Source organism: Salvelinus sp. IW2-2015, linkage group LG27 (genome assembly GCF_002910315.2).
Source record: "Salvelinus sp. IW2-2015 linkage group LG27, ASM291031v2, whole genome shotgun sequence".
Taxonomy (NCBI): domain Eukaryota; kingdom Metazoa; phylum Chordata; class Actinopteri; order Salmoniformes; family Salmonidae; genus Salvelinus; species Salvelinus sp. IW2-2015.
Genome location: NC_036867.1, coordinates 21,915,352 through 21,942,954, shown reverse-complemented (window position 1 = coordinate 21,942,954; position 27,603 = coordinate 21,915,352). Strand labels below are relative to the sequence as shown.

Genomic DNA, 27,603 nt, shown 5'->3' with positions numbered 1-27,603 from the left:
TTTATCCTACGGTTCTGACTTGGTGTACAGCGAGTACACTGTAAGAACGGCCCATGTTCTGAATGCTGTCGCTGTACATTTCAAAAGTGCTGAACAAATAGTTATATTGACTATGTCCGTCGTCGCACGCTCATTAATGTGTTAATCGAAATTACGGATTGCCTCTTATCCACTTGTCGTCCCCTTATGCCATAGTTTGTACATCTTAATTGTCAGTAGAAACCACATTTGTTTAAGCAAGTCAGCCATATCAGTTATGCTTTTTTAAAAGGTAGTAAATGAGGATGAATGAACTGTTTCGCTGCCAGACAAGACTCCGCTGATAGCCAGGTGTAGCAGTTGTAAGGTGTTGGGACTCTGCTGTTGGGACAGCTTTATGTAGGCCCTAACAGTTTGTGGGCACCATTTGTCACCGTTATAGTCCAATTCATGTATTGTTTAGTGCTGTGTTGTGTAGTGGCTTTGCTGGCAGGCATCCCACCTTTTTTTTTGCCACATCAAGATTTACATGCTAAAATCGCCACTGGTTGTAGCTCACGTACAGTTTCCTGTAGTTCATATGTGGCCATGTAAGATTTACAATATGCATCATCTGCTGAATAGCGATGCTACCATATTCCACTGATATGATGTATCATTGTATATTTTATAGAGGGCAAGGCATGAACTATGCACTCATCTATGGAAAAATAGGGAAAAAGTGAGGTGTTTTTTGGGAATTTTTATTAATAAAATAAGTATAAAAATATAAATATAAAACAATATGACTTGGCATTCAAACAACATGAATTCAGTGTGTAACAGTTACCCTACAACGTACACGTCCTTATTACATTGTACACCTATGATGAAATGGATCCACAGTTTGACGAATTAACCTTACCAACCATTCACATGAACATTGTTTGTCAAACAAAGATAGTGAATAGGATATAGTATGTCCATCATGGAAAAACAGTTCATACATGTATCTATTTCAAATGTAATTAGCAGGAAAAGCAATTTTTTTTAAACTTTTTTTCGTGAATATGTTTTCCCATTAAACATTGATAGTATACAAGACTACTATCTCGTTCCTCAGTTACAAAACACATTGTCCACACCATTGTTCACAAAATTTCCTAAAATTCAAAGGCATCTTTACTGATTATACCAAAAACAGTAAAACTGTGAGAAATGTCACCACCAGTATTGAGTGTAATGTTCAAGTCTTGATATCTACTTGACCATTCATATGAATCAATGGATGGGTGGCAGGAAAGTGTGTGAGAGAGATTATTGAGACACAACGTTGATGATGAGCTGCTTTAGTATAGGCCTAATTGTGATCTAGGTTTCTCTCGCCGTGTCCTTCCCTATATACATATCTGCTAGTTTTTTGAACGGGGGTCCCCAGTTGCTGAGGTAATCGTACTCCTGGTCCCCCTCCACACATCCAGACTCCAGGGAGCTGAGGGACTCGGCTAGCGAGCCGCTCCCCTCATAGGCGTAGGTGGCCAGGGAGTCGTAGGGCGGCGCGGTGGGGTCCGAGTCGTTCTCGTGGAGTCTCCCATGAATGAATTCTCTGACGTCGGCGTTATCCTTTATAGGTGATGTCCTCTGGAAGGGAAATAGCATCTCTGGGATGATATCCCTGCGCAGCTTGTTAGCGTCCATCACCTCTGGGTTGCGCAGCGTGCCAATATCAAAGGCCTGGGTGTCCTCCTCTCCGCCCCCTTCATCGTTGTAGCTGACGACGTTGTCTCTCACATCCTCTTTGGAGATGATCAGAGGCTCCTTCTTCCTCTGCTGCCTCCTCAGGGCAGCGAACAGCACCACGATCACTATAGACAACAAAGAGAGAGAAGAACTTGAGTATGAGATGGGAGAGGAGTCATGTGTCATGCATTAAGGAGACTCAGAAATGCACAGAAGAGAGAAAGACGCATTTGCTATCAGTGATAAATCCGCTGCACTGCCACGGGCACTCACCTCCTTTTATTAAAGATTCAGCAGAAAATATTTTCTTTCTCTTTTCCGCTTAACTTCACATTCACTGTAGAAAAGCTGTAGCACTTGAAAGAGTGCCTCCTTTTTTTCTCTCTCAAGTCAGACTACACTTACACACATGATTAAATGCATCTTACCATATTTTCATTTCTGAGCAGGACTTTTAATCAAAACTTGCCAGCATGAGCAGAAATTTGCATCCAGAGAGTGGCGCTATGAGAGTGTGGGATTTTTGTGCGGTACAGCTCATTATTTTCATGAAAATAAGGAGCAAAAATAMCTCAAATAATTCCAGCCAGTCAGTGTTACTCCCTCCTCCCCCTCTTCCTCCTCCTCCTCGTTCCACCTCTCAGCAGGTGCTGTAGTGCGCTACCTGCCTCCCACCTAGGTGTTAATTATAAAGCTCTCTCTGCAGGAGGGGCTCTTTAGAGGCCCTGTGACCAGACCTTTCTGACTGACCCATGCTGTGGTTTTGGGCGGTTTGGGGTGGCGAAGAGGAGGAGAAGCAGGAGGGCAAACCGTTCCAGCTCAGTGCCTACTGCCTGCCTGCCTGCCTGTCTGTCGGAGGCATAGTAGAGGTGAATTAGACAGCCTGTCATAGGGGTTCAAGCGAGAACCATTGGATAATGAGCAGATGTCATGATATTTCGCTCAAAAGGCAAGCATGGGGTTCAACCTTCAGCACTTCCAATCTGAGTGAGCCAGAAGCCAGAGCTACAGTTGAGCTCTCTTCAGTGTGAGACAGACAAGTGAAGGAAGACTGTGAGGAGGAACAGGCATGCAGTGGAAGAAATGTCAATACTCAATTTGCTAGCGATGAATCAGTTGCTAGGCGAGGATGCAAACATGATTCTAGTTAAGTGGAGATCATGAAACAGGTGTTTGTGAAAGAAAGATAGCATACACATGAAGAGGTGAACACATCAATAGATGAGCTGGGTCTCTGCAGTATCGCGTGAGGAGGAAGATTAGCAAACACACTCAGGCACATTAGAACCTGAGTAATATTGTGTATAACACAGGGCTAAGGGCTGTTCTTAGGCACGATGTGAAGTGAAGTACACAAAGAAAACTCATTGGATATGTATGTTGCCGTTAGGTCACTGTCATGACTTTTAATGGGATAATTGAATTGATCAACATCTTAAATAGGCTCCTCCTATATGATGCTGTTTTGGTGGCACTGGGGTTATGCTTGGCCAAGTGCAGTACCAGGTTCGAAGTCAGTATTTTGGCCATTACTTATTGATATACCCTTGAACATAAGCACTACATATTTTAGCTTTTTGCCATGGAAAATGCTTGCATACAACACAGTTTTGCACTGTGTGCTTTTACAATACTGCATTAGCTCACAAAGGGGGCTGAAGTGGTGCTTTAGGAAGTCAGGAAATAGCATGTGACCTACTTTAGCACGGAAAAACACAAACCTTTTTGTCAAGTAGATATATCCACTAATGAAWGCTTTCATCCCCCTGCACCGTTTTCTTGAGGAAACACACTGTATTTACACAAGCAGCCAGCAAAGTATGCCTCAGCGAGTGGTCCTACATTCAACTATCTTTAGTTGAAGAATGATGATGAAAGGAATACACACAAAGAAGAAGGTGTAGAGTCACAAAAGTAGCACAGTGGATTTAAGTGCTGTCGAAGAACTTTGTGGCTACAGACCTGTTCAGCACAGTGCAGTATAGTTATTTGTGGTAGAGTCCAACACAGCCCATAATAATTGCCTCCACTTTGTAATACGTTAATTGGATAGGTGGGTTATACTTTACCGTGTGTTTAGACATAACACTAAACTGAGTGCTCTGACTCTGATTTGGGCGTCTCCCAAATGGCACCATATTCCCTATAGTTCACTACATTTGAAAAAAGCCGTTGAATGTCTGTACCAGTGTAATTAATAGTAATACTTACTCAAGAGGATAATGACACAGAGCAGGATAGCCACCAGGGCTCCAGTGCTCAGCCCGGCAGACAGCAGAGCCTCAGTGTTACAGGACTGCATGTTCCCCCGGCTGTCGCAGGCACACACATTCACAGTCAAAGTGCTGGTGCTGCTCTGGATAGGGTAGTCATTGTCCGAGATCACCACGGGCAGTAGGTAGGTATTCATCTCACGCCGGCTGAATCCTGCCCTCCGAGTCAGGATCCTGGCTGTGTTATCTAAGGGGTGGATTGCAGAGGAAAGAAATAGAGGATATGAGAAATGAAAGGTAGTTTGTCATGTTTTGAACAAATGGTCCCCCTAAAGCTTGTATCGTTGCAGCTCCATAGGTTACAAAAAAGTACATAATACATCTCACACCATCACTGTAACAAATTGCTGTAAATGTACAGCAACAAATGTACAGTTAGCTACTGTAATTATATATTACAATACAGTACTGTAAAGAGCAATGTATTTTGGGGGCTCAATGGCACTCCGCTACACTGCTGTAAAATGACATTCAGCCAAAACAGGCCTTTCGCAATATTTCAAATACAATTGTGGGAAAAGACAGATTGGAAAGCAAATGGTTCCTGTGGAAAAGAGAAGACTAATCAGCCTGTAGGCTCACCAAATAAACTCAGCAAAAAAAGAAACGTCCCTTTTTCAGGACCCTGTCTTTCAAAAATAATTCTTAAAAATCCAAATAACTTCACAGATCTTCATTGTAAAGGGATTAAACACTGTTTCCCATGCTTGTTCAATGAACCACAAACAATGAATGAACATGCACCTATGGAACGGTCGTTAAGACACTAACAGCTACAGACCGCAGGCAATTAAGGTCACAGTTATGAACACTTAAGACACTAAAGAGGCATTTCTAATGACTCTGAAAAACACCAAAAGAAAGATGCCCAGGGTCCCTGCTCATCTGTGTGAACGTGCCTTAGGCATGCTGCAAGGAGGCATGAGTAATGCAGATGTGGCCAGGGAAATAAATTGCAATGTCTGTGCTGTGAGATGCCTAAGACAGCGCTACAGGGAGACAGTACGGACAGCTGATTGTCCTCGAAGTGGCAACCACATGTAACAACACCTGCACAGGATTGATACATCTGAACATCACACCTGCGGGACAGGTACAGGATGCCTGAGTTACACCAGGAACGCACAATCCCTCCATCAGTGCTCAGACTGTCCGAAGTAAGCTGAATAAGGCTGAACTGAGGGCTTGTAGGCTTGTTGTAAGGTAACAACATCGCCTATGAGCACAAACACCCTGTCGCTGGAACAGACAGGACTGGCAAAAAGTACTCTTCACTGACGAGTCGCGGTTTGTCTCAGCAGAGGTGATGGTCGGATTTGCGTTTATCGTTGAAGGAATGAGCGTTACACCAAGGCCTGTACTCTGGAGTGGGATCGATTTGGAGGTGGAGGGTCCGTCATGGTCTGGGGCGGTGTGTCACAGCATCATCGGACTGAGCTTGTTGTCATTGCAGGCAATCTCAAAGCTGTGCCTTACTGGGAAGACATCCTCCTCCCTCATGTGGTACTCTTCCTGCAGGCTCATCCTGATATGACCCTCCAGCATGACAATGCCACCAGCCATACTGCTCGTTCTGTGCGTGAATTCCTGCAAGACAGGAATGTCATTGTTCTGCCATGGCCAGCGAAGAGCCCGGATCTCAATCCGATTGAGCACATCTGGGGCTGTTGGATCGGAGAGTGAGGGCTAGGGCCATTCTCCCCAGAAATGTCCAGGAACTTGCAGGTGCCTTGGTGGAAGAGTGGGGTAACATCTCACAGCAAGAAGTGGCAAATCTGGTGCAGTCCATGAGATGGAGGACATGGACTGCAGAACTTAATGCAGCTGGTGGCCACACCAGCTACTGACTGTTACTTTTGATTTTGATCCCCCCCTTTGTTCAGGGACATATTATTCCATTTATGTTAGTCACATGTCTATGGAACTTGTTCAGTTTATGTCTCAGTTGTTGAATCTTATTATGTTCATACAAATATTTACACATGTTAAGTTTGCTGAAAATAAGCGCAGTTGACAGTGAGAGGACATTTCTTTTTTTGCCGAGTTTATGTTATGAACTTTTAAATATGCCTATTGAGCGAACAGTATTGTCTTACAAAGTAAAACAAGAGAGAGGATTTTGACAAAAGGGTATCAGCCATCGCCGGTGAGTTAGCTGCGCATCATTGGGTGAGTCAGTGAAACTGGAAAGCTTTTTTAGGACTTAAATGTCCTTCTCATATTGTACAATACACTGTATGTGTCTCCACACACCTAGGCCTAGGCTATTGATGGATTCAAGACAAGATAGTTTTTATTGATCTCAGTTTGTCAGTGTCTAAGTAGGCTGTAATTTCGATTTGTGAGGTATTAAAAACAATTCTGCTAAAATCTTCAATGATATAAAATGATGTAGAATTTCATGAAATCCCGTCATAAAAGGCCAACATTTTTTCGGTTCCTAGGCTACAAACTTTTCCCTCATGTGTGCAACTTCTGCAAGTTCCTCTACCCTACTGCTCTATGCCAGTACGCAAAAGCGACAGTAATGCTATTATAAAGGTGATTTTTTTTTCATGCGTTCTGGTACCTCAAAGCCCCCGAGGTCACCACTGATATGTGTAGGGGACAGATCGGAGAGGCAGTAAAACCCAAACCTGTTATGGTTGTGTGTTTAACTATGTCCTCTTGATCTGTTTTGCCCTGTAGTCACTGCCAGTTTAGAAGCCTTTGTTAAGGTCTCTACAAGTGCAAGTAATATAAAACACCAAATATGAATTGGTGTGCTGTAATATATACTGTAATTACATATTCAATGTTAGCAATTGTTGTGATTGTATTACAATACAATTTAACAATGAAGTACTGTATTGCTGTTTGCTCTATATTTACTGAAGTATTATGTAAATGATGGTGCATTGTGGGAAAACATGTGTGAGAGGGGAAATAATCGCTGGCTTATAAACATATTTTGAGGTGTGCCTTGTAAGTGGCTATATTCACCCGTCAGTGAGAATGCTGTACCAACTGAACTGACATGTGGTAGTTGTGACTGATCATTTTAATGTGCATAGGAAACAGATCACAATGGTAACTAGTCTTAAAATGTTACTGATTTTCTAAGATATAGTGGCTTGCAAAAGTATTCACCCCCTTGACAWTTTTTCTATTTTGTTGCTTAACCTGGAATWARWTTTTTTGGGGTGGTTTGTATAATTTGACATAKACCACATGCCTACCACTTTGAAGATGCAACATATTTATTATTGTGAAACAAACAAGAAATAAGACAGAAAACTGAAAACTTGAGCGTGCAAAACTATTCACCCCCCCAAAGTCATTACTTTGTATAGCCAACATTTGCAGCAATTACAGCTGCAAGTCTCTTGGGGTATGTRTCTATAAGCTTGGCACATGTAGGCACTGGGATTTTTGCCCATTCTTCAAGGCAAAACTGCTCCAGCTCCTTCAAGGTGGATGGGTTCCYCTAGTGTACAGCAATCTTTAAGTCATACCACAGATTCTCAATTGYAATGAGTTCTGGGCTTTGACTAYGTCATTCCAAGACATTTAAATGTTTCCCCTTAAACCACTCGAGTGTTGCTTTAGCAGTATGCTTAGGGTCATTGTCCTGCTGGAAGGTGAACCTCCATCCCAGTCTCAAATCTCTGGAAGATTGAAACAGGTTTCCCTCAAGAAATTCCCTATATTTAGCGCCAACCATCAWTCCTTCAATTCTGACCAGTTTCCCAGTCCCTGCCGATGAAAAACATCCCCACATGATGCTGCCACCACCATGCTTCACTGTGGGGATGGGGTACTCGGGGTGATGAGAGGTGTTGGGTTTGCGCCAGACATAGCGTTTTCCTTGATGGCCAAAAAGCTCAATTTTAGTCTCATCTGACCAGAGTACCTTCTTCCATATGTTTGGGAGTCTCCCACATACCTTTTTGCGAACACCAAATGTGTTTGCTTATTTTTTCTTTAAGCTTTTTTCTGGCCACTCTTCCGTAAAGCTGTGTACAGCTTAAAGTGGTCCAATGGACAGATACTCCAATCTCCGCTGTGGAGCTTTGTAGCTCCTTCAGGGTTATCTTTGGTCTCTTTGTTGCCTCTCTGATTAATGCCCTCCTTGCCTGGTCTGTGAGTTTTGGTGGGCAGCCCTCTCTTGGCAGGTTTGTTGTGGTGCCATATTCTTTCCATTTTTTATAGTGGATTTAATGGTGCTCTGTGGGATMTTCAAAGTTTCTGATATTTTTTTATAACCCAACCCTGATCTYTACTTCTCCACAACTTTGTCCCTGACCTGTTTGGAGAGCTCCTTAGTCTTCATGGGGCAACTTGCTTGGTGGTGCCCCTTGCTTAGTTGTGTTAGACTATGGGGCCTTTCAGAACAGGWGTATACATATTCAGATCATGTGACTGATCATGTGATACTTAGATTCATCACAGTTGGARWTTATTTAACAAATTATTTGACTTCTTTAGGTAATTGGTTGCACCATATCTTATTTATGGGCAAAGGTGGTGAATACATATGCACACACTGTCACGCTCTGACCTTAGATATCTCTGTTTTCTTTATATTTTGGTTAGGTCAGGGTGTGACGAGGGTGGGTATGCTAGTTTTTGTATGTCTAGGGGTTTTGTAGGTCTAGGTATTTGTATGTATATGGTGGCCTGATATGGTTCCCAATCAGAGGCAGCTGTTTATCGTTGTCTCTGATTGGGGATAATATTTAGGTAGCCATTTTCCCTTTTGTGTTCGTGGGTTCTTGTTCTGTGTTTAGTTGCCTGTCTGTACTATTCATATAGCTTCACGTTTCGTTTTGTTATTTTTGTTAGTTTGTTCAGTGTTCATTCTTTAATAAATAGAATGTACGCATACAACGCTGCGCCTTGGTCCGATTCATACGACGAACGTACAGAAGAACCCACCATAAATGGACCAAGCAGCGTGTTCAGGAGGAATGGACCTGGGAGGAGATTTTGGATGGAGCAGGGCCTGGTCGCAGGCTGGGGAGTATTGCCTTCCGAAGGAGGAAATAGAAGCAGTGGAAGCGAAATGGCGATATTACGAGGAGTTATACAAACGGGGTAGGCCACAGAAACCCCAATACTTTTTTGGGGCGGAGGCACATGGAGCAGGCGGCGGAGCCGAGGAGCGAACCAGAGCCACTCAGGGAGTCGGATGAGGAGTTCGACGCAAGATTCCGGAGAGAGGTGCTAGCATTGAGAGCGCTGCAGAGCGGGCGTGCTGAGGTGCGTGTCATAAGCCCGGTGTCCACCTGTACCGGTCCCACGCATCAGGTCTCCAGTGCGCATTCATAGCCCAGTGCGTCCTGTGCTAGCTTCCACACTGCCGGGCTGGAGTGAGCATCCAGTCAGGAAGGGTGGTGCTTCCTCTCCGCACTCGTCCTGAGGTGCGTGTCATCAGCCCTGTGCCACCTGTACCGGTCCACGACATCAAGTCTCCAGTGCGCCTCCACAGTCCAGTACGTCCTGTGCCTCCTCTCCGCACTCGCCCTGGGGTGCTTGTCTCAGCCCGGTACCACCATGAACCGGTCCCATGCATCAGGTCTTCAGTGCGCCTCCCCAATCCAGTACGTCTTGTTGCCTCCTCTCCCGCACTCGCCCTGAGGTGCGTGTCATCAGCCTGGTACCACCTGTACCGGCACCACGCATCAGGCCTCCAGTGCGCTTCCACAGTTCAGTACGGCCTGTGCCTCTTCCCCGCACTCGCCCTGAGGTACATGTCCGCAGCCTGGTACCACCAGTTCCGGCACCACGCATCAGGCTTCCAGTGCGCCTCCACAGTCCAGAACTTCCGGCGACAGTTCCCAGTCCAGAGCTTCCGGCGACAGTTCCCAGTCCAGAGCTTCCGGCGACAGTACCCAGTCCAGAGCTTCCAGCGACAGCACCCAGTCCAGAGCTTCAGGCAACAGTTCCCAGTCCAGAGCTTCCGGCAACGTTTCACAGTCCGGAACCTCCAACGACGGGCCACAGTCCGGAACCTCCAACGACGGGCCACAGTCCGGAACGTCCAACAACGGGCCACAGTCCGGAACCTTCAACGACGGTTCACAGCCGGAACCTCCGCAGATGGTCCACAGTCCGGGGTCTCCGGCGACGATCTCCAGTCCGGGGTTTCCGGCGACGGTCCCCAGTTCGCGGTTTCCGGKGACGGTCKCCAGTCCAGGGCCTCCGGCGATGATCCGCAGTCCAGAGCCTCCGGCAATGATCCACGGTCCGATTCTACAAAGGCGGAGGGATCAGCGTAAGGAGAGGGGGCTGCGCCAAGAGGGATGAATACTTTTGCAAGCACTGTATTTTTGTACTCATTGCAAGTTTGGAAGCATTTGTTTAGGCCTCTAGAAGTACACGTGATATAAAACAACTAATAATCATATATATGCTGTAATATGCAAATATCTAGCAGACAACTTGCTTGCACCAATCCCATGTAATTACTGTGAAACACAAATATTATGTTTACAGTAGCACTTACTTTCATATAGTAGGCACYTTTTACAGTATGTTACTGTAGCATGGCTCTGATATTACATTAACTTCTACAGGATCGGTGTCCCCCCACYGAACGGTTGAGCTAACGTAGGATAATGTGATTAGCATGAGGTTATAAGTAACAAAAACAATTCCCAGGACACAGACATATCTGATATAGGCAGACAGCTTAAATTCATGTTAATCTAACTGCACTGTTCAATTTACAGTAGCTATTATAGTGAAAGAATACTATGCTATTGTTTGAGGAGAGTGCACAATTATGAACTTGAAAATGTATTCATAAACCAATTAGGCACATTTGGGCAGTCTTGATACAACATTTTGAACAGATATGCAATGGTTCATTAGATCAGTCTAAAACTTTCCACATACACTGCTACCATCTAGTGGCCAAAATCTAAATTACGCCTGGGTTGGAATAATACATTATGGCCTTTTTCTTGCATTTGAAAGATAATGGTAATTTTTTTTTTTTTTTTTTGTATTATCTTTTACCAGATCTAATGTGTTATATTCTCCTACATTCCTTTCACATTTCCACAAACTTCAAAGTGTTTCCTTTCAATGGAATCAAGAATATGCATATCCTTGCTTCAGGTCCTGAGCWACAGGCAGTTAGATTTGGGTATGTKATTTTAGGCGAAAATTGAGAAAAGGGTCATATTAACTTAAAGAACACTGGTGGTAAATTACTGTGAATATTAGAATAACGTACTTGTCACTACCCAGAGGTCGGCAAAGATACATAAAAAAGTATCTTGCAACAAATACATAGAATCTTGAAGACCAATGTATTATTAACTACTAAAGCATTCTCAGTAATGGCTACAGAGATGTTTTACTTGCTATGACTGTGATATGTGTTTATTTATCAACCTTAGTTTAATGCACTGACCGTAAGTCGGTCTGGACAAGAGTGTCTGCTAAATGACCAAAATGTGACATGAAAATCCTCAAAGCACACTGCTGGGTATTATTCTAATGAGTTTCACTCTCAAACTATTTGTATTTTGATAAAATGTGGCCTTATTTGGGGTCAGAGCTCATTAGAATAATACCCAGCAGTGTGTATTGCAAGTGTTTATATTTACATTTACATGTACATTTTGGTCATTTAGCAGACACTCTTATCCAGAGCAACGTACAGTCAGTGCATTAAACTAAGGTAGATAAAAAGAGCATATGAATGTAATACTGTGGCAAGTAAAAAATTGTTAKCGTTACTTTGTATGTTGTTGTAATTAAGCACGCTACCTGCAAGTCTATCTTTAAAGAGATAGATGGGATGGGCTGAGAAAAACTGAGGGTTGGGATGTGGAATTGGAATTGGAGACAAGTGGGAGTGGAGTTGCTGTGTTGGGAGATAGAATGAGGGTCAAAGATAAAAGTTATAAAAAAAGTCAAAATAAAACATAATAAAAAGTACATTTGAATGACACTGAGTGGCAGTGTTTTTACAACTAATGCCAGTTTGCCTGAGGCTGATGCCGTGCAGGTGTTTCAAATTAACACATACAAGAACACACACATACATATAATAGTGCCAGACATGCACACAAACATATACAGTTGGCATTGCTGTTATGATTTTAGTTGTGCTTGATGTCCTTTGTTTTAAATGTATTATTTAGTTTCATTCTTTTTTTTGCATTGTTGTTTGCTGTTTTCTTCTGTCTTCTTTTTTCTCTTTAGTTCATTCTCTTGGTTGTTGGTGCATTGGGGGGTTCTTGGGGGTGGGGAATGGAATTAATTGTATTTTTATTTTTCTTCCTGGGGGGGAGTGTGGGAGGGGTCTTGAATGGTTGAGGGACAGCTATTGGGGAACTGTGGGGGGGATCTTGGAGGGTTCGGGTTCAAATTTTTTAGCCTGGTGGTAGATCTGTCAACGTGCCCTTGAGCAGGGCATTGACCCTGAATGCTTCTGTGTGTCGCTCTGAATGGGAATCTGTTGGATGACTGGTATGATGTAGTTGTTGAGCGGCTTCACTGCAAGTATATTGTATGTATCGGATATTCAATAAAACATATATTTTTTWAAGTCTATGRTTAAATTTGAAAATACAAGATGCATGAGTGAATTCAACTATTTCAAAATAAATTATAGGTACTTCAGGCCATTGATATCCAAATGACAAATAAGTCTTGACATATAACAGAAATGTGCTGCCAGTATTGCACTATAAAAATTACAACACATTTTTTTGCAGTGAACAGTATGAACAGATAATGGCCAGATACAAAGCATCATTCACTACTTGTAAATTCTACTAGTCAATAAAGAATTACAGAAGACTAACGTTTACCTTCATTGTCAACGATAGTGAAGTTTGGATTGGAGGAGCTGATGCTGAAGACAAACTTATGTCCAACAAGGGGCTCATCTGTGTCAACTGCACTTATCGTCTGAATCAGCTGTGGATAGTGAAACAAAAAGGCATTCGAAAACACATGTACTTTCTTCAGGCTTTTCCTCAACATTCTTAGTATCATGATGTCTACTTTACCTGTCCTGATTGGACATTTTCACAGACAAATGTCTCGTAATACATGGCAAATTCAGGTGCATTGTCGTTAACGTCCAGGACCTTGATGAACACTGGGACTCGAGTGGTTTGGCGAGGGTTACCTAAACAAGATGTTTGAAGTGTGTTAGCAGGCCCATACAGTAGACCCCTCAAATTTAAATCTGGACCTTGAAGCCAGTTCCGCTGCTTTTTAAAATTTCTTCCCCTCTAATAAGGGACTGATTTAGACCTGGGACACCAGGTGTGTGGAACATAAGCAGATTTTTATATTTTTTATTTAACTAAGCATATGTGAACATCTGCAGCTTTTGCATCCCATTTATGTGTCTTTGTCTATTTTCAAAAGTGCATAAATGCCTCTAGCATCAACAATTTGTGTAATAACAAAGGCCACAAAATGTAGCAAACAGGCACAAGATTTTTTGCCAAAAAAGTAATAAAAAGAGGATGTTTATCTTACTTATTTCAGTTGCAACAACAGAGATGTTATGCCATCTTGACATCTCCCTGTCGAGGCCTTTCAGTGTTGTAATGGTGCCATTAACAGAATCAATGTTGAACAGTCTCTCCAGATCGGTATGGCGGTCAATGGAGTATCTGCATAGAGTAATACAAATACATCATGTTTGATTGTGTAAAAATGTCCCTAATGTTAATTGACCCATACTAATCGAGACATGATTCAAATCAAATTAATCATATGGACATGATGTTTTGCCCCAGACATAAAGCTGTAGTTCTTGTCTCCTGTGATAAATTCCATCAATATSATTCATTATGTTAGAGCAAAACACAGTCTATTAAAGTCTATTAAAAAATACACTACAAATTACCAAATGTTGGCCCGCAAGTATGTATCATTCCTCTCCTTCTATTTCCTTGGTCAGGAAATAATGAATACTTCTATAATGCTGTCTCATTTATCATTGTCAACTTATATATTCTACTGACATTCCTCATTGTGCTGCACGAGCAGAGACTGGCATGTCTCCATGTTTGAGAGAGAGACGGACGGACGGAGAGATGGACGGACAGACAGACAGATGGGCAGGTAGATACACAGAGACAACAGACAGACAAATACACAGACAGACAGGCGCCATATGTGTGGAACAGCGCAGTGTGAATCGATAGAGCAAATTAGGCTCATTCACTTTGACTTGGTGCCGCTACCACACTGGGCTAGCTTACATAATTCTGTGGAAATAAACAGTGTCTGTATTCTCTTCACAGTGCCGTCAACAAGGAGGGACCCATCAATAATTTGCTTTTCTTCCAACCACCCTCTCTCCACACTGACACTCGGATACATTGATGGATTCGATTTAGCAAAGCGAACCACATTTCCACCCCCAAAAATGTAATGGTTGTTATAGACTTATTACCACACCAGGAATTGTTTATTTCTATTGCTACCTTGGTTTCTTACACAATAATAGTCCATTAGGTTATGAAACAATCAAATTACCTAAATTAAAAGAGCTTTATTCAGCAAGGGAACATCTATAAACAATCAGTAAGTCAACTAATCAGCCAACTACATGTAGTCAATCAATCAATCAATCAACCAATGAAATCCTGTGGATTATCTGAATTTATAACAAAGATGCTGAGCCAGATCAGTTCAATGTATGTTCTGAGTCTCAACTGGCACCATATTACCTATAAGGTGCACTCTTTTGACAATAGGGAATAGGGTGCAATTTGACATGCAGACACAATGACTTACTTGACTGGGTTGTTGTCAGCATCGGGGTCCCTGGCAGACACCACACCAACAAAGCTGCCAGCGGCTGTGTCCTCGTGCACCTCAATGATATAAGGGTTCCTGCTAAACACTGGTGGCTCATCCACATCCTCTATCGTCACCCGCACCATGGCGTCATCTTTGAAAGGAGGGTTTGGACTGTACATGAACCTGGGGTCCAGATAGGTGTTAGTCACCTCCACTTTGAATGAGTARGTCCTTTGTTTCTCATAATCCAGTTTCTATGAAGAAAATGAAAAAGATAAATTATCAATAATTATTCAATATAATTAATTTACTATCATAACTGAAAGAAAACTGAAAGTTGATGCTTAAGTTGAAAAACTTGGTCGATTATTGGTTGAAATAAAAACTAGTAAATGAGTAAAGCGGAGCTCCACTACTTATCTCCTTACGGCTTTATACCTACTGTATCTATGAGTTTCTTTATATCTTTTTTGTGCACCTTCAGATATAAAGGACTGCTATCAGGGTGTCATTTTTAATCTGAGCCTATGTATACAGTATGTACGCCCCGTCCTCTTTTCACTTAGGCTCTCCAATTTGCATAATTGGCCGAGGCTCTGAAAAGTATGGCCCTGGCTAAGAAAAGAAAAGCTAAACCTGGATTTCAAAAGTCTCAAAGACTCTTTATACAAACTCCCAGGAGGAATAAGGGTCTCTTGACAGTGAARAGAATTAAGTACTTTCATGAAGATGATAATAATAGAAGATGGGTTTAGTTTAGAGAGAGGATAACTCTCTACATACACAAAGTGGTATCTTGTGATTTGAAGCAGTTGGGTCATAAGTGATTAAAACATGAGAGCATTGTACTGGACGTTTAGGGCCTACCTTTTTTACCCTGATAACGCCCTCCTGTGTGTTTTGGTCCGAGATGATAGTGAACATATCCTGTCCGTCTCGGTCGACGATGCTATACTGCATCTCAGCATTCCGCCCCACGTCCGCATCATTAGCCTTGATCCGACCTATGGCTGCTCCTACATCAGCCGACTCCAGAGTGCTCAGACGAAACGTATCTGTGGAGAAGAAGAAAATACGATTACAAAAAATTGAATAGAAACAGAATAAGCACTGGAGTTTTATCCCCCAGATTCTTTGCACTCTGGGACGATGTGATTTGATGTGTATTTTTAAATGTCTGTTTATCTACGTCTCCTGGGGGAGAAGTATATATAAAATGTACTCCACTTTCAGCTTCAATTAAGTAGCGCAGATTTTTTATAGAGTTTGTCTTGTGTAGAAATGTTCCGGTTTGTTTTGTCATTAGTTGTGGGACTCATTCAGAAAGGATTATTATGTAAAGATTGTTCCCTTTTCGACTCTGATGCCAGTCCMACCCGTAGGCTACGCACATAGCACAATATCTGCCTTTTAACTGGCAAAGTTTCGGTATAGTTGTAGAAAATGGGTTATTAGTTATGTCATAACACATTACTCAAAACCAGCTTTTGACAGAGGTCATATCAACACTGACTTGAGAAAGAGCTCACAGGATATCGTCGATGCAAGCCAGATTAACAATTGTCATCTCAGTTCAAAAAATGTGCACAGTGATAGCGAAAAGAAAGCACATAGAAAGCTACATGTACAGCACTTTTTGTCTCCACGAAAAACAGAATATCAACAAAGATGAGAAGAGAGAAGGTCTCTTACGGTTAGCAAAGCGCGGTGGGCTGTCATTCTCATCAGAGAGGGTAATGCTGACTGTGGTGGTCCCTGATAACCCACCCATCTGGCCAGCCATATCTTTAGCCTGGATCACAACCTGGTAGTTCTCCTTGGTCTCCCTGTCCATGTTAGGCAGGGCTGTTCTAATCGTGCCTGAATGAGAAAATAGACTATTATCAGTATGACTGGTCAGGTTTAACTTGAGATTAAAATCATTTACAAGGACAATATCTACTTTATTTAGACCAAATACATTTGAATTGCCAGTCCTCAATGGTATACAGTGGGGAGAACAAGTATTTGATACACTGKCGATTTTGCAGGTTTTCCTACTTACAAAGCATGTAGAGGTCTGTAATTTMTATCATAGGTACACTTCAACTGTGAGAGGCGGAATCTTAAACAAAAATCCAGAAAATCACATTGTATGATTTTTAAGTAATTAATTTGCATTTTATTGCATGACATAAGTATTTGATACATCCGAAAAGCAGAACTTAATATTTGGTACAGAAGCCATTTTGTGCAATTACAGAGATCATACGTTTCCTGTAGTTCTTGACCAGGTTTGCACACACTGCAGCAGGGATTTTGGCCCACTCCTCCATACAGATCTTCTCCAGATCCTTCAGGTTTCGGGGCTGTCGCTGGGGAATACGGACTTTCAGCTCCCTCCAAAGATTTTCTATTGGGTTCAGGTCTGGAGACTGGCTAGGCCACTCCAGGACCTGTAGATGCTTCTTACGGAGCCACTCCTTAGTTGCCCTGGCTGTGTGTTTCGGGTTTTGTCATGCTGGAAGACCCAGCCACGACCCATCTTCAATGCTTTTACTGAGGGAAGGAGGTTGTTGGCCAAGATCTCGCGATACATGGCCCCATCCATCCTCCCCTCAATACGGTGCAGTCGTCCTGTCCCCTTTGCAGAAAAGCATCCCAAAGAATGATGTTTCCACGTCCAGGCTTCACGGTTGGGATGGTTTCTTGGGTTGTACTCATCCTTCTTCTTCCTCCAAACACGGCGAGTGGAGTTTAGACCAAAAAGCTCTATTTTTGTCTCATCAGACCACATGACCTTCTCCCATTCCTCCTCGGATCATCCAGATGGTCATTGGCAATTTTCAGACGGGCCTGGACATGCGCTGGCTTCAGCAGGGGGACCTTGCGTGCACTGCAGGATTTTAATCCATGACGGCGTAGTGTGTTACTAATGGTTTACTTTGAGACTGTGGTCCCAGCTCTCTTCAGGTCATTGACCAGGTCCTGCCGTGTAGTTCTGGGCTAATCCCTCACCTTCCTCATGATCATTGATGTCCCACGAGGTGAGATCTTGCATGGAGCCCCAGACCGAGGGTGATTGACCGTCATCTTGAACTTCTTCCATTTTCTAATAATTGCGCCAACAGTTGTTGCCTTCTCACCAAGCTGCTTGCCTATTGTCCTGTAGCCCATCCCAGCCTTGTGCAGGTCTACAATTTTATCCCTGATGTCCTTACACACGCTCTCTGGTCTTGGCCATTGTGGAGAGGTTGGAGTCTGTTTGATTGAGTGTGTGGGACAGGTGTCTTTTTTACAGGTAACGAGTTCAAACAGGTGCAGTTAATACAGGTAATGAGTGGAACAGGAGGGCTTCTTAAAGAAAAACTAACAGGTCTGTGAGAGCCGGAATTCTTACTGGTTGGTAGGTATCAAATACTTATGTCATGCAATAAAATGCAAATTAATTACTTAAAAATCATACAATGTGATTTTCTGGATTTTTGTTTTAGATCCGGTTCCTCACAGTTGAAGTGTACCTATGATAAAAATTACAGACCTCTACATGTTTTGTAAGTAGGAAAACCTGCAAAATTGGCAGTGTATCAAATACTTGTTCTCCCCACTGTATGTGCAATATATCACAAGAATGTTGTAGTTATCAAAAGAAGGTATCAAAAGCCGAACACTACTGTAAAGTGCTAAATATAACCTAAAAGGATTCTTCGGCTGTCCCCATAGGAGAACCCTTTTTGGTTCCAGGTAGAACCGTTTTGGTTCCAAGTAGAACCCACTTGGGTTCCATGCAGAACCCTTTCCACAGAGGGTTGTACATGGAACCCAAAACGGTTCTACCTGACACTGAAAAGGGTTATCCTATGGGGACAGCCGATGAACCCCAAGAGTGTATATTAACACACCAAGCCATTGAGTTCACAGCAGCCATTGTATTCACCCACTATTAAAATATCCTTTATTGATGTCATCTGACTAACATAGAGATAGAGAGGAAAATTAAACAAACACCCCATACTGAGTGCTGTTGGGTCTCTGTTTGCAGAGTAGAGGAGGAGAGATAATATGCACACATGATGGCTTCTTTCAAGTGTTTGCATGCCCATTGTGGGTGTTGTGATTAGATTACCATTGTCTGAATCCACMGAGAAATATGGTTGACCCTGTAGAATACTGTACACAAGCTTGGCACTGTTCCCGTATGTTTGATCATCAGCATCTGCCGCGGTGACTTGAATAACTGATGTGCCTGTGGAGGAGAAGATAGAGACCTTACAATACATAGCAAAGTATAGATAATGCACAAATTATATAATTTGGTGGGTGCTATTTGTCCTATTTCACACATGTACAAGTGTGCATTAGTATGCAATTGGAAATGTGTTTCTTCCATATCCCAACTCTCCCTGAGATACCCTCGGAGAGTGGTGCACGGCCATGGTCTGCCATTATTAACGYCGACCCTGGAGCAATTAGTGTTAAGTGCCTTGCTCAAGGATACATCAACATATTTTCCCCAGTTATTGGCCCAACACTCTACCCGCTAGGCTGCCCTATCTCTGCATCCAACATAATGCACATTCATACATCCACGAAAATGTACATAGCTATACAGAGCAATTACTAGGAATGATCTAGCATGAATATAATAAAGTAACTATAAGCACAATAACATTTTACAAAATCATTTGAAATGCGATCCAGCTCAAAGGGAGGTAGACGTCGTGTGAGGCCTTGCAATTTATGTTGCACAGGACCTAGTTAACCTTGTCTTTGGAAATATGAACAACACACTGCTCTTGTCGTTATAAATATAGCTAAAAACATTTCCACAGAATGCATAATAGTCATCAATGAAAGGGAAGAATTTGAGCTGAAATGATTCAAGCTCTGCTAAGGGTTTTTTTTGGGGCAAAAAATGTCATTTTTGTTCTAATACTAAGCCTCTAGGGGCTGGTTTCCCAGATACAGTCCTAGACAAAAACTCATGTTCAACTGATATTCTCAATTGAAAGTGCCACTTAGTCCAAGAGTAGTCTATATCTATGTCTGGGAAACTGGCCCCTAGTGTGTGGGTTCATAGCCCTTTGATGTACTTACATTTACAGCCACTGCTCAGATTATGTTAGCATCCCAAGTGGCATCCTTTTCCTTATGTAGTGCACTATAGGGAATAGGGTGCCATTTGGAATGCATTTGTCCTTGGCATTCTGGAGACCTCTGTAACGTCCTGGCTAAGTCTGACTGTCTTCAAGCATACTAATGACTGCAGGAACAGCTGTCTGCAATGAGTACATGAAAGGGAGCTACCTGCTGACTCTTCACAGATGCCTGCTCTGACAAACCAGTTTGCACCCTCTAAACACATGGGATGCATTCCTATGGGCCCTGGTCAAAAGACGTGCACCAGGGAAAGAGTGCCATTTGGGATACAACCATGGGCAGTTTGTTAATCTGTTTAGTGAAGCATTGGTGACCGTGACCAATCATTTGTAAATGGCTATGCACTTAACACACAAGAAATCCCATGATAAATGCGTCACTTTTACATTACCGAGGGTATGTATGAATGATTGAATGAACGGAATAACAAATTAATGAAATAATGAATGAAAGAAATGGAAGGATTAATGAATGAATTAACAAACAAATAGAAACTGGAAGCATCGACCTTTGAGGGAAATCTGCCTGTTAGTACAAGTGGTTTACAGTGCTTTTACTGTACAACTTTTACTTATACAGTACACCTTTTCACAGTGCCCAAACCAGAGCTTGTTGAGTCTGATCTTCAATAAAAGTGGTTGGTTACCTCACAGAAAGACATGTATTCAATGCATATTACCAATGCTTCATGTTTTAACCGCAACATCCTCTCTCTGGAGTCAGTCAGCAATTCAATCATTATGTGAACACAATAGAGAACCATTATTTTTCATATTGGCAAGTAAGTTTTAATTCAATGGTGATTACACTTTCTATTAATTTGTAGGCTCATGATTGGAAATTGATTCCAGTTCTCCTGTTTGCATTTTTAAAGATTTGTTGGTATTCATGCCTACTGGTTAATCTATATTATCTGAATTAATTTGAGTGTGATGAAGCAAAACCTACACTTTAATGATAGCTTCAATTTCAACCTTCCACTATTATTATATTGTGGAGTGAATGACATGATTTGATTGATATGCAGTTCATTGGTTATCTCTGCCTCTGTGAACTATATAGGTTTAAGAAAGAATTGTCATTCACATTTCTCCACAGAAATAAAGCATCACAAGAGGACCAACTTACTCACCTACATCAGACATCTCTGGGACACTGGCGAAATAAAGGTCTTTAGAGAACTTTGGCTCATTGTCGTTGATGTCGTGGATCTTGATGTTAAATTCAGTATCAGCCTCCAGTGTCTCATTGGTACTCTTATCCACCACCTTAGCGTGGAGTGTGTATATGGCCCTCTCCTCCCTGTCCAACCTCTTAGTGGCGTGAATGTCACCTGAGTTCTCGTCTATTAAAAACAAGCTTCCCACCCCGTCTCCAGTGAGAATGTACTTCACGTTACCATCGCCTCTGTCCATATTGGAGTGCAGCTGTGGATAGAGAGAAAAGCTGTGTAAGAGTTTTTAATTGAGATGGAGAGAGCATTCAGTGTTAGTCAGGAAATGTGAAATGTACACGAAACTAAAATAACAAATACAGTTGGCATGGTTTACGTAGAACAGATTCAACTTCAAATGGTACCATTCAAACGTTACATCTGCCTTGGATTTGTCTCTCTGGACAGATAGTCATACTGTATATAACCAAGCTAGCTGTCTTGCAATCATGAGCTTGAGATCTTGAGCTCACAATATTGTCCTTGGATACATTCAATCCACAGATATTTGATTTCAGCTATTTATTTACTATTGGCCTCCAATCACCATCCCTCAGAATTTCTGTATATTTGAGAAATGGAAAAACAAGAATGCTAGCTCACAGACTGCTCTAATGAAAATGGTTATTGTTTGTATCTTGTATGGTTCTTGTATGGACCTTACATTCCACCTGTTAAATGACACAAAAATAAAAACATAAACGGTTTCTCAGAGACTGCTCTAAACAAAAATGGTTCATCTTTGGCACAGAACTCTCATCTAGAATATTGTATTCCAGCTGTTTCTTAGGAACATGAGTGTCTGCTTAAAGTGTGTCCTTCAAATTGATTGCAATACTTCTTATCCTGATTGTGACTGCCCCCTGAAATTGCCATTTCTAAAGCAGGATGTCCCTGTCTGATCAAAATAGTTATATTCTGTGAGCAATTTCAAACGGACAACCCTTGAGGTGTCATGTATTTCATGTTACAACACAGACACCAATACTGTAACAAGTACTACCCCTTACAAACAAGTCCTACAGGAATCATGCAGGAAGATTCCTTCCTTTCATGTGGCCAGGTAAAAAAAATACAAAAAAATAGGGGAAAAATATCCTACAGTATACTTACAGCAAAAGGCAAAATCTTGATTGGAATGATGTTTGCATCAACTTTTCCTTGAAGCATCAACAGTCACAAKGCACAGACCATTCTTATTTTCATAATTCCATAATTCAAGACTTTGGTGGAAGACCAAAAATAGACAGAAGCTCAATCTGATACCATATGCCAAGTTGCATAAAATCATGTCACTTTGACTCTAAATCCATTTGGCTCCCTAATGTCTTCCGTCTGCGACGTTGCCTTCAGGGCAGATCCTAAAAATAAAGATTTCTAAGGAGATTGGATGACAGAATGAGAAGACTTGTTTCATATTTGATGGGCAATTTGTTTAGCTGAATGGTTACTTCATTCTTAAAGATACTGGCCTTTGCACTTGCATGTTACCATTCTGTGTAGTCCTACAGCATGGATGACCCCCTCCTCTCCCTCTGTGTGAGTTTTCATGAGGTTTCCTCATTCTCAAATCAAAGTTTATTTGTCACGTGCGCCGAATACAACAAGTGAAGACCTTACAGTGAAATGCTTACTTACAGGCTCTAACCAATAGCGCGAAAAAGGTATGTGTGTGTGTGTGTGTGTGTGTGTGTGTGTGTGTGTAGGTAAGTAAAAAAATAAAACAACAGTAAAAAGATATATGAAAATAAGAGTAGCAAGGCTATATACAGACACCGGTTAGTCAGGCTTATTGAGGTAGTATGTACATGTAGGTATGGTTAAAGTGACTATGCATATATGATGAACAGAGTGTTGCAGTAGTGTAAAAAGAGGGGTTGGCGGGTGGTGGGACACAATGCAGATAGCCCGGTTAGCCAATGTGCGGGAGCACTGGTGGTCGGGCCAATCGAGGTAGTATGTACATGAATGTATAGTTAAAGTGACTATGCATATAAATAAAACAGAGAGTAGCAGCAGCGTAAAAGAGGGTTGGGGGGGGGGGGGCACAACATGCAAATAGTCCAGGTAGCCATTTGATTACCTGTTCAGGAGTCTATGCTTGGGGGTAAAAACCTGTTGAGGAAGCCTTTTTGTCCTAGACTGCACTCCGGTACACTTGCCATGCAGTAGTAGAGAGACACAGTCTATGACTGGGTGGCGTGGGGTTTTGACAATTTCAGGGCCTTCCTCTGACACCGCCTGGTGTAGAGGTCCTGGATGGCAGCAGTTGCCCTCAGTGATGTACTGGCCGTACGCACTACATCTGAAGTGCTTGGGTGTCGGAGGCCGAGCAGTGATGTAACCGTCAGGATGCTCTCGATGTTGCAGCTGTAGTACCTTTTCAGGATCTCAGGACCCATGCCAAATCTTTTTTTTCCTGAGGGGGAATAGGCTTTGTCGTGCCCTCTTACGACTGTCTGGTGTGTTTGGAGCCATTTAGTTTGTTGTTGAGTGGACACCAAGGAATTTGAAGCACTCAAACCTGCCACTACAGCCCCGTCGATGAGCAATTGGGATGTGCTCGGTGCCCCTTTTCCTTAGTCCACAATCCTTCTCCTTAGTCTTGGTTACGCTGAGGATAGGTTGTATTCTGGCACCACCGCCAGGTCTCTGACTCCTCCCTATAGGCTGTCTCGTCGTTGTCGGTGATCAGGCCTACCGCGGTGTGTGTCATCAGCAACTTAATGATGGTGTTGGAGTTGTGCCTGGCCATGCAGTCGTGGGTGAACATGGAGTACAGGAGGGACTGAGCACGCACCCCTGGGACTCCAAGTGTTGAAAATGGAGTCTGCCCTGTGGGGTGTTTGGAGAATATTCTGTGAGTCCTGCTTGTTTTGTTGTTGTTGAAGAAATCTTTGTCTAATCTAGGTGAGTGATCGCTGTCCTGATGTCCAGAAGCTCTTTTCTGCCGTAAGATACGTTGCAAGAAACATTATGTTACAAAATAATTAACAAATATCGTGAAAAAAAACGCATAATAGCACAATTGGTTAGCGAGACCGTAAAACGCGGCCATCTCCTCCGCGCCATCTTGTTCTTCTAGGAAGTGTTCCTTGCCACTGTGCTTCCTGCTTGCTTTTTGGGGTATAGAAGGGCACTGTTAAGCACTTTCTGAAAATGTTCGAAGTGAAATGTCAGTGAACGACTGATCAGATATCTCAAGTGAGAGGCATGGGTTAAACACATTGAACATTGTAAGCCCTGCCCTGCAACCACCACTCTCTACAATATATACAAAGTAACATATGTAAAGTTATATGCTTAAGTGGTATGTACTTAAGTGTAAAGTACTTAAGTGAAACACTTTATAGTACTAGAATAAGTAGTATTTTAGGGTATCTGTACTTTACATTTACTATTTATATTTTGAGAAATGTTACTTTCACTTCACTACATTCCGAAAAGCAATAATTGTACCTTTTACTCCTAATTCCCTGACAACCAAAAAGTACTCGTTAACATTGAATGCTTAGCCAGGACAGGAAATGGTTAAATCAACGAGCACTTATCAGAACACCACATGTCATCCCTAGTGCCTCTGTCCTGGCGGACTCACTAAACACAAAGCCATGCTTTTTGTAAATATGTCTGAGTGTTTGGAAAACAGTTTGACCTCAAGCAATCTATGCAATCCCATACATTTTAAAAACAAGAAAATGGTTCCGTCTGCTCTGCTTATATAAGGATTTAAATGATTATTATTTTACTTTTCCATTTGATACTTAAGGTATATTTTAGCAATACATTTACTTTTGAAACATAAGTAGATTTAAAACCCAAATAACTCTTTAGACTTTTACTCCAGTAGTATTTACTGTCTGACTTTCACTTTTACTTGATAACTTCTATTAAGGTATCTATGCTTTACACAAGTACGACAATTGGGTACTTTTCCCATCACTGCCTATAGGGAGGATAAAGCCCTCTGGGAAAGACACCAAGGTTGCATCACCATAAATCTCCTCCGTCCTTTCTGAATTGTGCACTCTTTCACTACGACTCCACACATTAAAAATTGGAGTTGGTGAGTGGCATGGTAGACGGTGTTTCGCATGACCAGCATTACCTTTTCAAATCTATGAAGGGAAATTAAGAAGACAATCACTTCAGGGGAAAATGGAGAGATAATAAGTATGCAAACCAAAGCTGTAAAGAGCATACACTAGCATGCACCTTTTCCACAGTAATCCGACAGAGAAGACCTGTATGGTGTCCTATGTAAGAAGAGAGGCACATGGACATGGAGTGTGACCTGCCTATTATTGACACGTGCACCTGCATGTGTCCCTATACCTACTGACCTCACAGCAGGTGTTCCACTTAAATCCCATCTAACATAGACACAAAGAAGCCACCCAACATTGATTTTTAATGTTAATGTAAACCACAATAATTCAATGTTTGTATAATGGCAGTACGCACTACAAGACCCGGAGACAATGAAAATGCATAATTTCAATGGAAAGAAATAGGACATCTAGTGCCTCTTTCTGTACTAATTCATCGTATTGAAAAGAAAGTAGCATTACCCTCAAGCAGTATGAATTAAGTGACTGGCGTTGAAGCTCATACTTGCACGATTGATATAGGTAGAGGCTTATAATTTAGCTCTACCTATAACTCTTGGGCCATAGTCTCCCTAAATGAAAGTAGGAGGGACACGCATCAACATCATACTGAATTCATGAATATAATATACACATACCAGGGAGAAACTAAATTACAGTGCATGCAAAGTATTCATACCCGCTTGGTGTTTTACTATTTTGTTGGCAGTACAATCTGTAATTTAAATATATTTTTATTTGATTTCATGTTAATGGACATACAGCAAAATACGTCCAAATGGTGAAGTGAATGAAAAAAAGACAATGTTTAAAAAAATTCTACATAAAATAAAAACGGAATAAAGTGGTGTGTGCAATGTATTCACCTCCTTTGCTAGAAAGCCCCTAAATAAGAGCTGGTGCAAACCAATTACCTTGTAGAAGTCACATAATATTAAATATAGTCCATCCTGTGGTGCAATGATTAAATATATACACGTTTCTGAAAGTCCCCAGAGTCTGCAAACACAACTAAGCAAGGGGCATCACCAGCAAGAAGCACATGAAGACCAAGGAGCGCTCCACAACAGGGTCAGGGGCAAGTTTGGATAGTACACGATCAGATTTGAAGTTATAAAAAAAGTATATCAGAAACTTTGAAACATCCCACAGAGCACCATTAGATCCATTGTAAAAATGCAAAGTTTTATGGCAACCACACAAACCTGCCCAGAGAAGGGCGGCCCACCAAAGACTCTATGGCACAAGGCAGGAGGAATTAAATCAGAGTAGGGCAACAAAGAGACCAAAGATAGACCTGAAGGGAGCTTGCTAAAAAATCCCACAGCGGAGTTGGGTATTGTCATCAGGACCACTTAATGCCGTACACCCACAGGAGCTGGGCTTTATTGAAGATGGCCACAAAAAAGCCAGCTTAAAAGAAAATAATAAGCAAACACATTTGGTGTCACTGCGAATTTCGCAAGCCACTGGTAATTTTCTGCAATCTGAAAACTGGGTACACAACAGTGCGAAACAGGGGCAAGAAAGTGACGAAGGATGCAACGTGACCCCAACTATGGTTATGTCTCAAAATGGCACCCCTATTCCGTATTTGTGCTTGGCCCGGTCAAAGTAATGCACTATATAGGGTAATAAGGTGCCATTGAATGCTGACTTGAAACAGCTGCGTGCGTTCCCTAAAGATATTGGTAAGTAAGCAAATTAGCACCAAGTATGAATTTTTAAATAAGCATGAAATATTAATGTATATTGGCCCTTTAATATAGACCCACGTGAAGAATTCAAACACTCCTCTTATTTTAAATATGAGATAAGACCCTTGCTTCAAGTGCCAAAATTAAGAAATTTCCGCTCTGTACACATCGTAACTCTAAAGAAGATTTTAACCCACTTAAAAAGCCTTTTACTGGGCAGCGAGCTAAATCAAGAGTCACACAAGTGTTTTGATAGTTAAAAACAAATCTACTTTAAAACAAAGGTCATAACACCTCACACACACATGGTTAATGGATTCAACAAAGAAGACACCTGTACCATGTCAGATAGATTAAATGTATTCCATTCTGAGTTTCTCCAATATGACACTTGATGTACATCACAGAAGACTGACATATAACCAAAACATTGACATAGAGACACTGGATTAAAAAAATAAAATAAAACTAAATTTTAATTATGAAATAAAGACCAATGTTAATAACGATTCCCCCATGAGGCCTCTAGAGGTGTGATTTTCATTTGATGAGGAAAGGGCTCCCCCATACGTTTTACATGTTTTCCCCATCAATGTCGTTATTTTGTTGCCTTTGACAAAGTCATTTCCCCCCCCATTCTTTTGAAAGAAAAAAAATGATTTATTTCATGCAGTCATTCATTTACATATTCCCTCATTTTAAGGTCA

The 27,603-nt window shown here is 41.8% G+C and overlaps 1 protein-coding gene across 2 annotated transcripts in view; it reads right to left on the bottom strand.

Moving 5' to 3' along the window:
- Nucleotides 1–706: 706 nt before the first annotated feature.
- LOC111953770 (cadherin-10-like) overlaps nucleotides 707–27,603 on the bottom strand; it is a 61,978-nt gene continuing 35,081 nt past the window's right edge. Inside the window, exons 3-12 of one of the 2 annotated variants that reach the window (XM_023973261.2) lie at nucleotides 21,010–21,304; nucleotides 18,844–18,963; nucleotides 16,431–16,598; nucleotides 15,606–15,793; nucleotides 14,733–14,992; nucleotides 13,464–13,600; nucleotides 12,983–13,104; nucleotides 12,782–12,890; nucleotides 3,910–4,158; nucleotides 707–1,823 (exon numbers count right to left, since the gene is read on the bottom strand). In XM_023973261.2, coding sequence (XP_023829029.1) covers nucleotides 1,330–1,823; nucleotides 3,910–4,158; nucleotides 12,782–12,890; nucleotides 12,983–13,104; nucleotides 13,464–13,600; nucleotides 14,733–14,992; nucleotides 15,606–15,793; nucleotides 16,431–16,598; nucleotides 18,844–18,963; nucleotides 21,010–21,304 — 2,142 coding nt within the window. In that variant the 3' untranslated portion in view covers nucleotides 707–1,329. Of the gene's footprint in view, nucleotides 1,824–3,909; nucleotides 4,159–11,876; nucleotides 12,465–12,781; nucleotides 12,891–12,982; nucleotides 13,105–13,463; nucleotides 13,601–14,732; nucleotides 14,993–15,605; nucleotides 15,794–16,430; nucleotides 16,599–18,843; nucleotides 18,964–21,009; nucleotides 21,305–27,603 lie in introns of those variants that run through there. The other variant, XM_070435457.1, reaches the window with a different exon arrangement.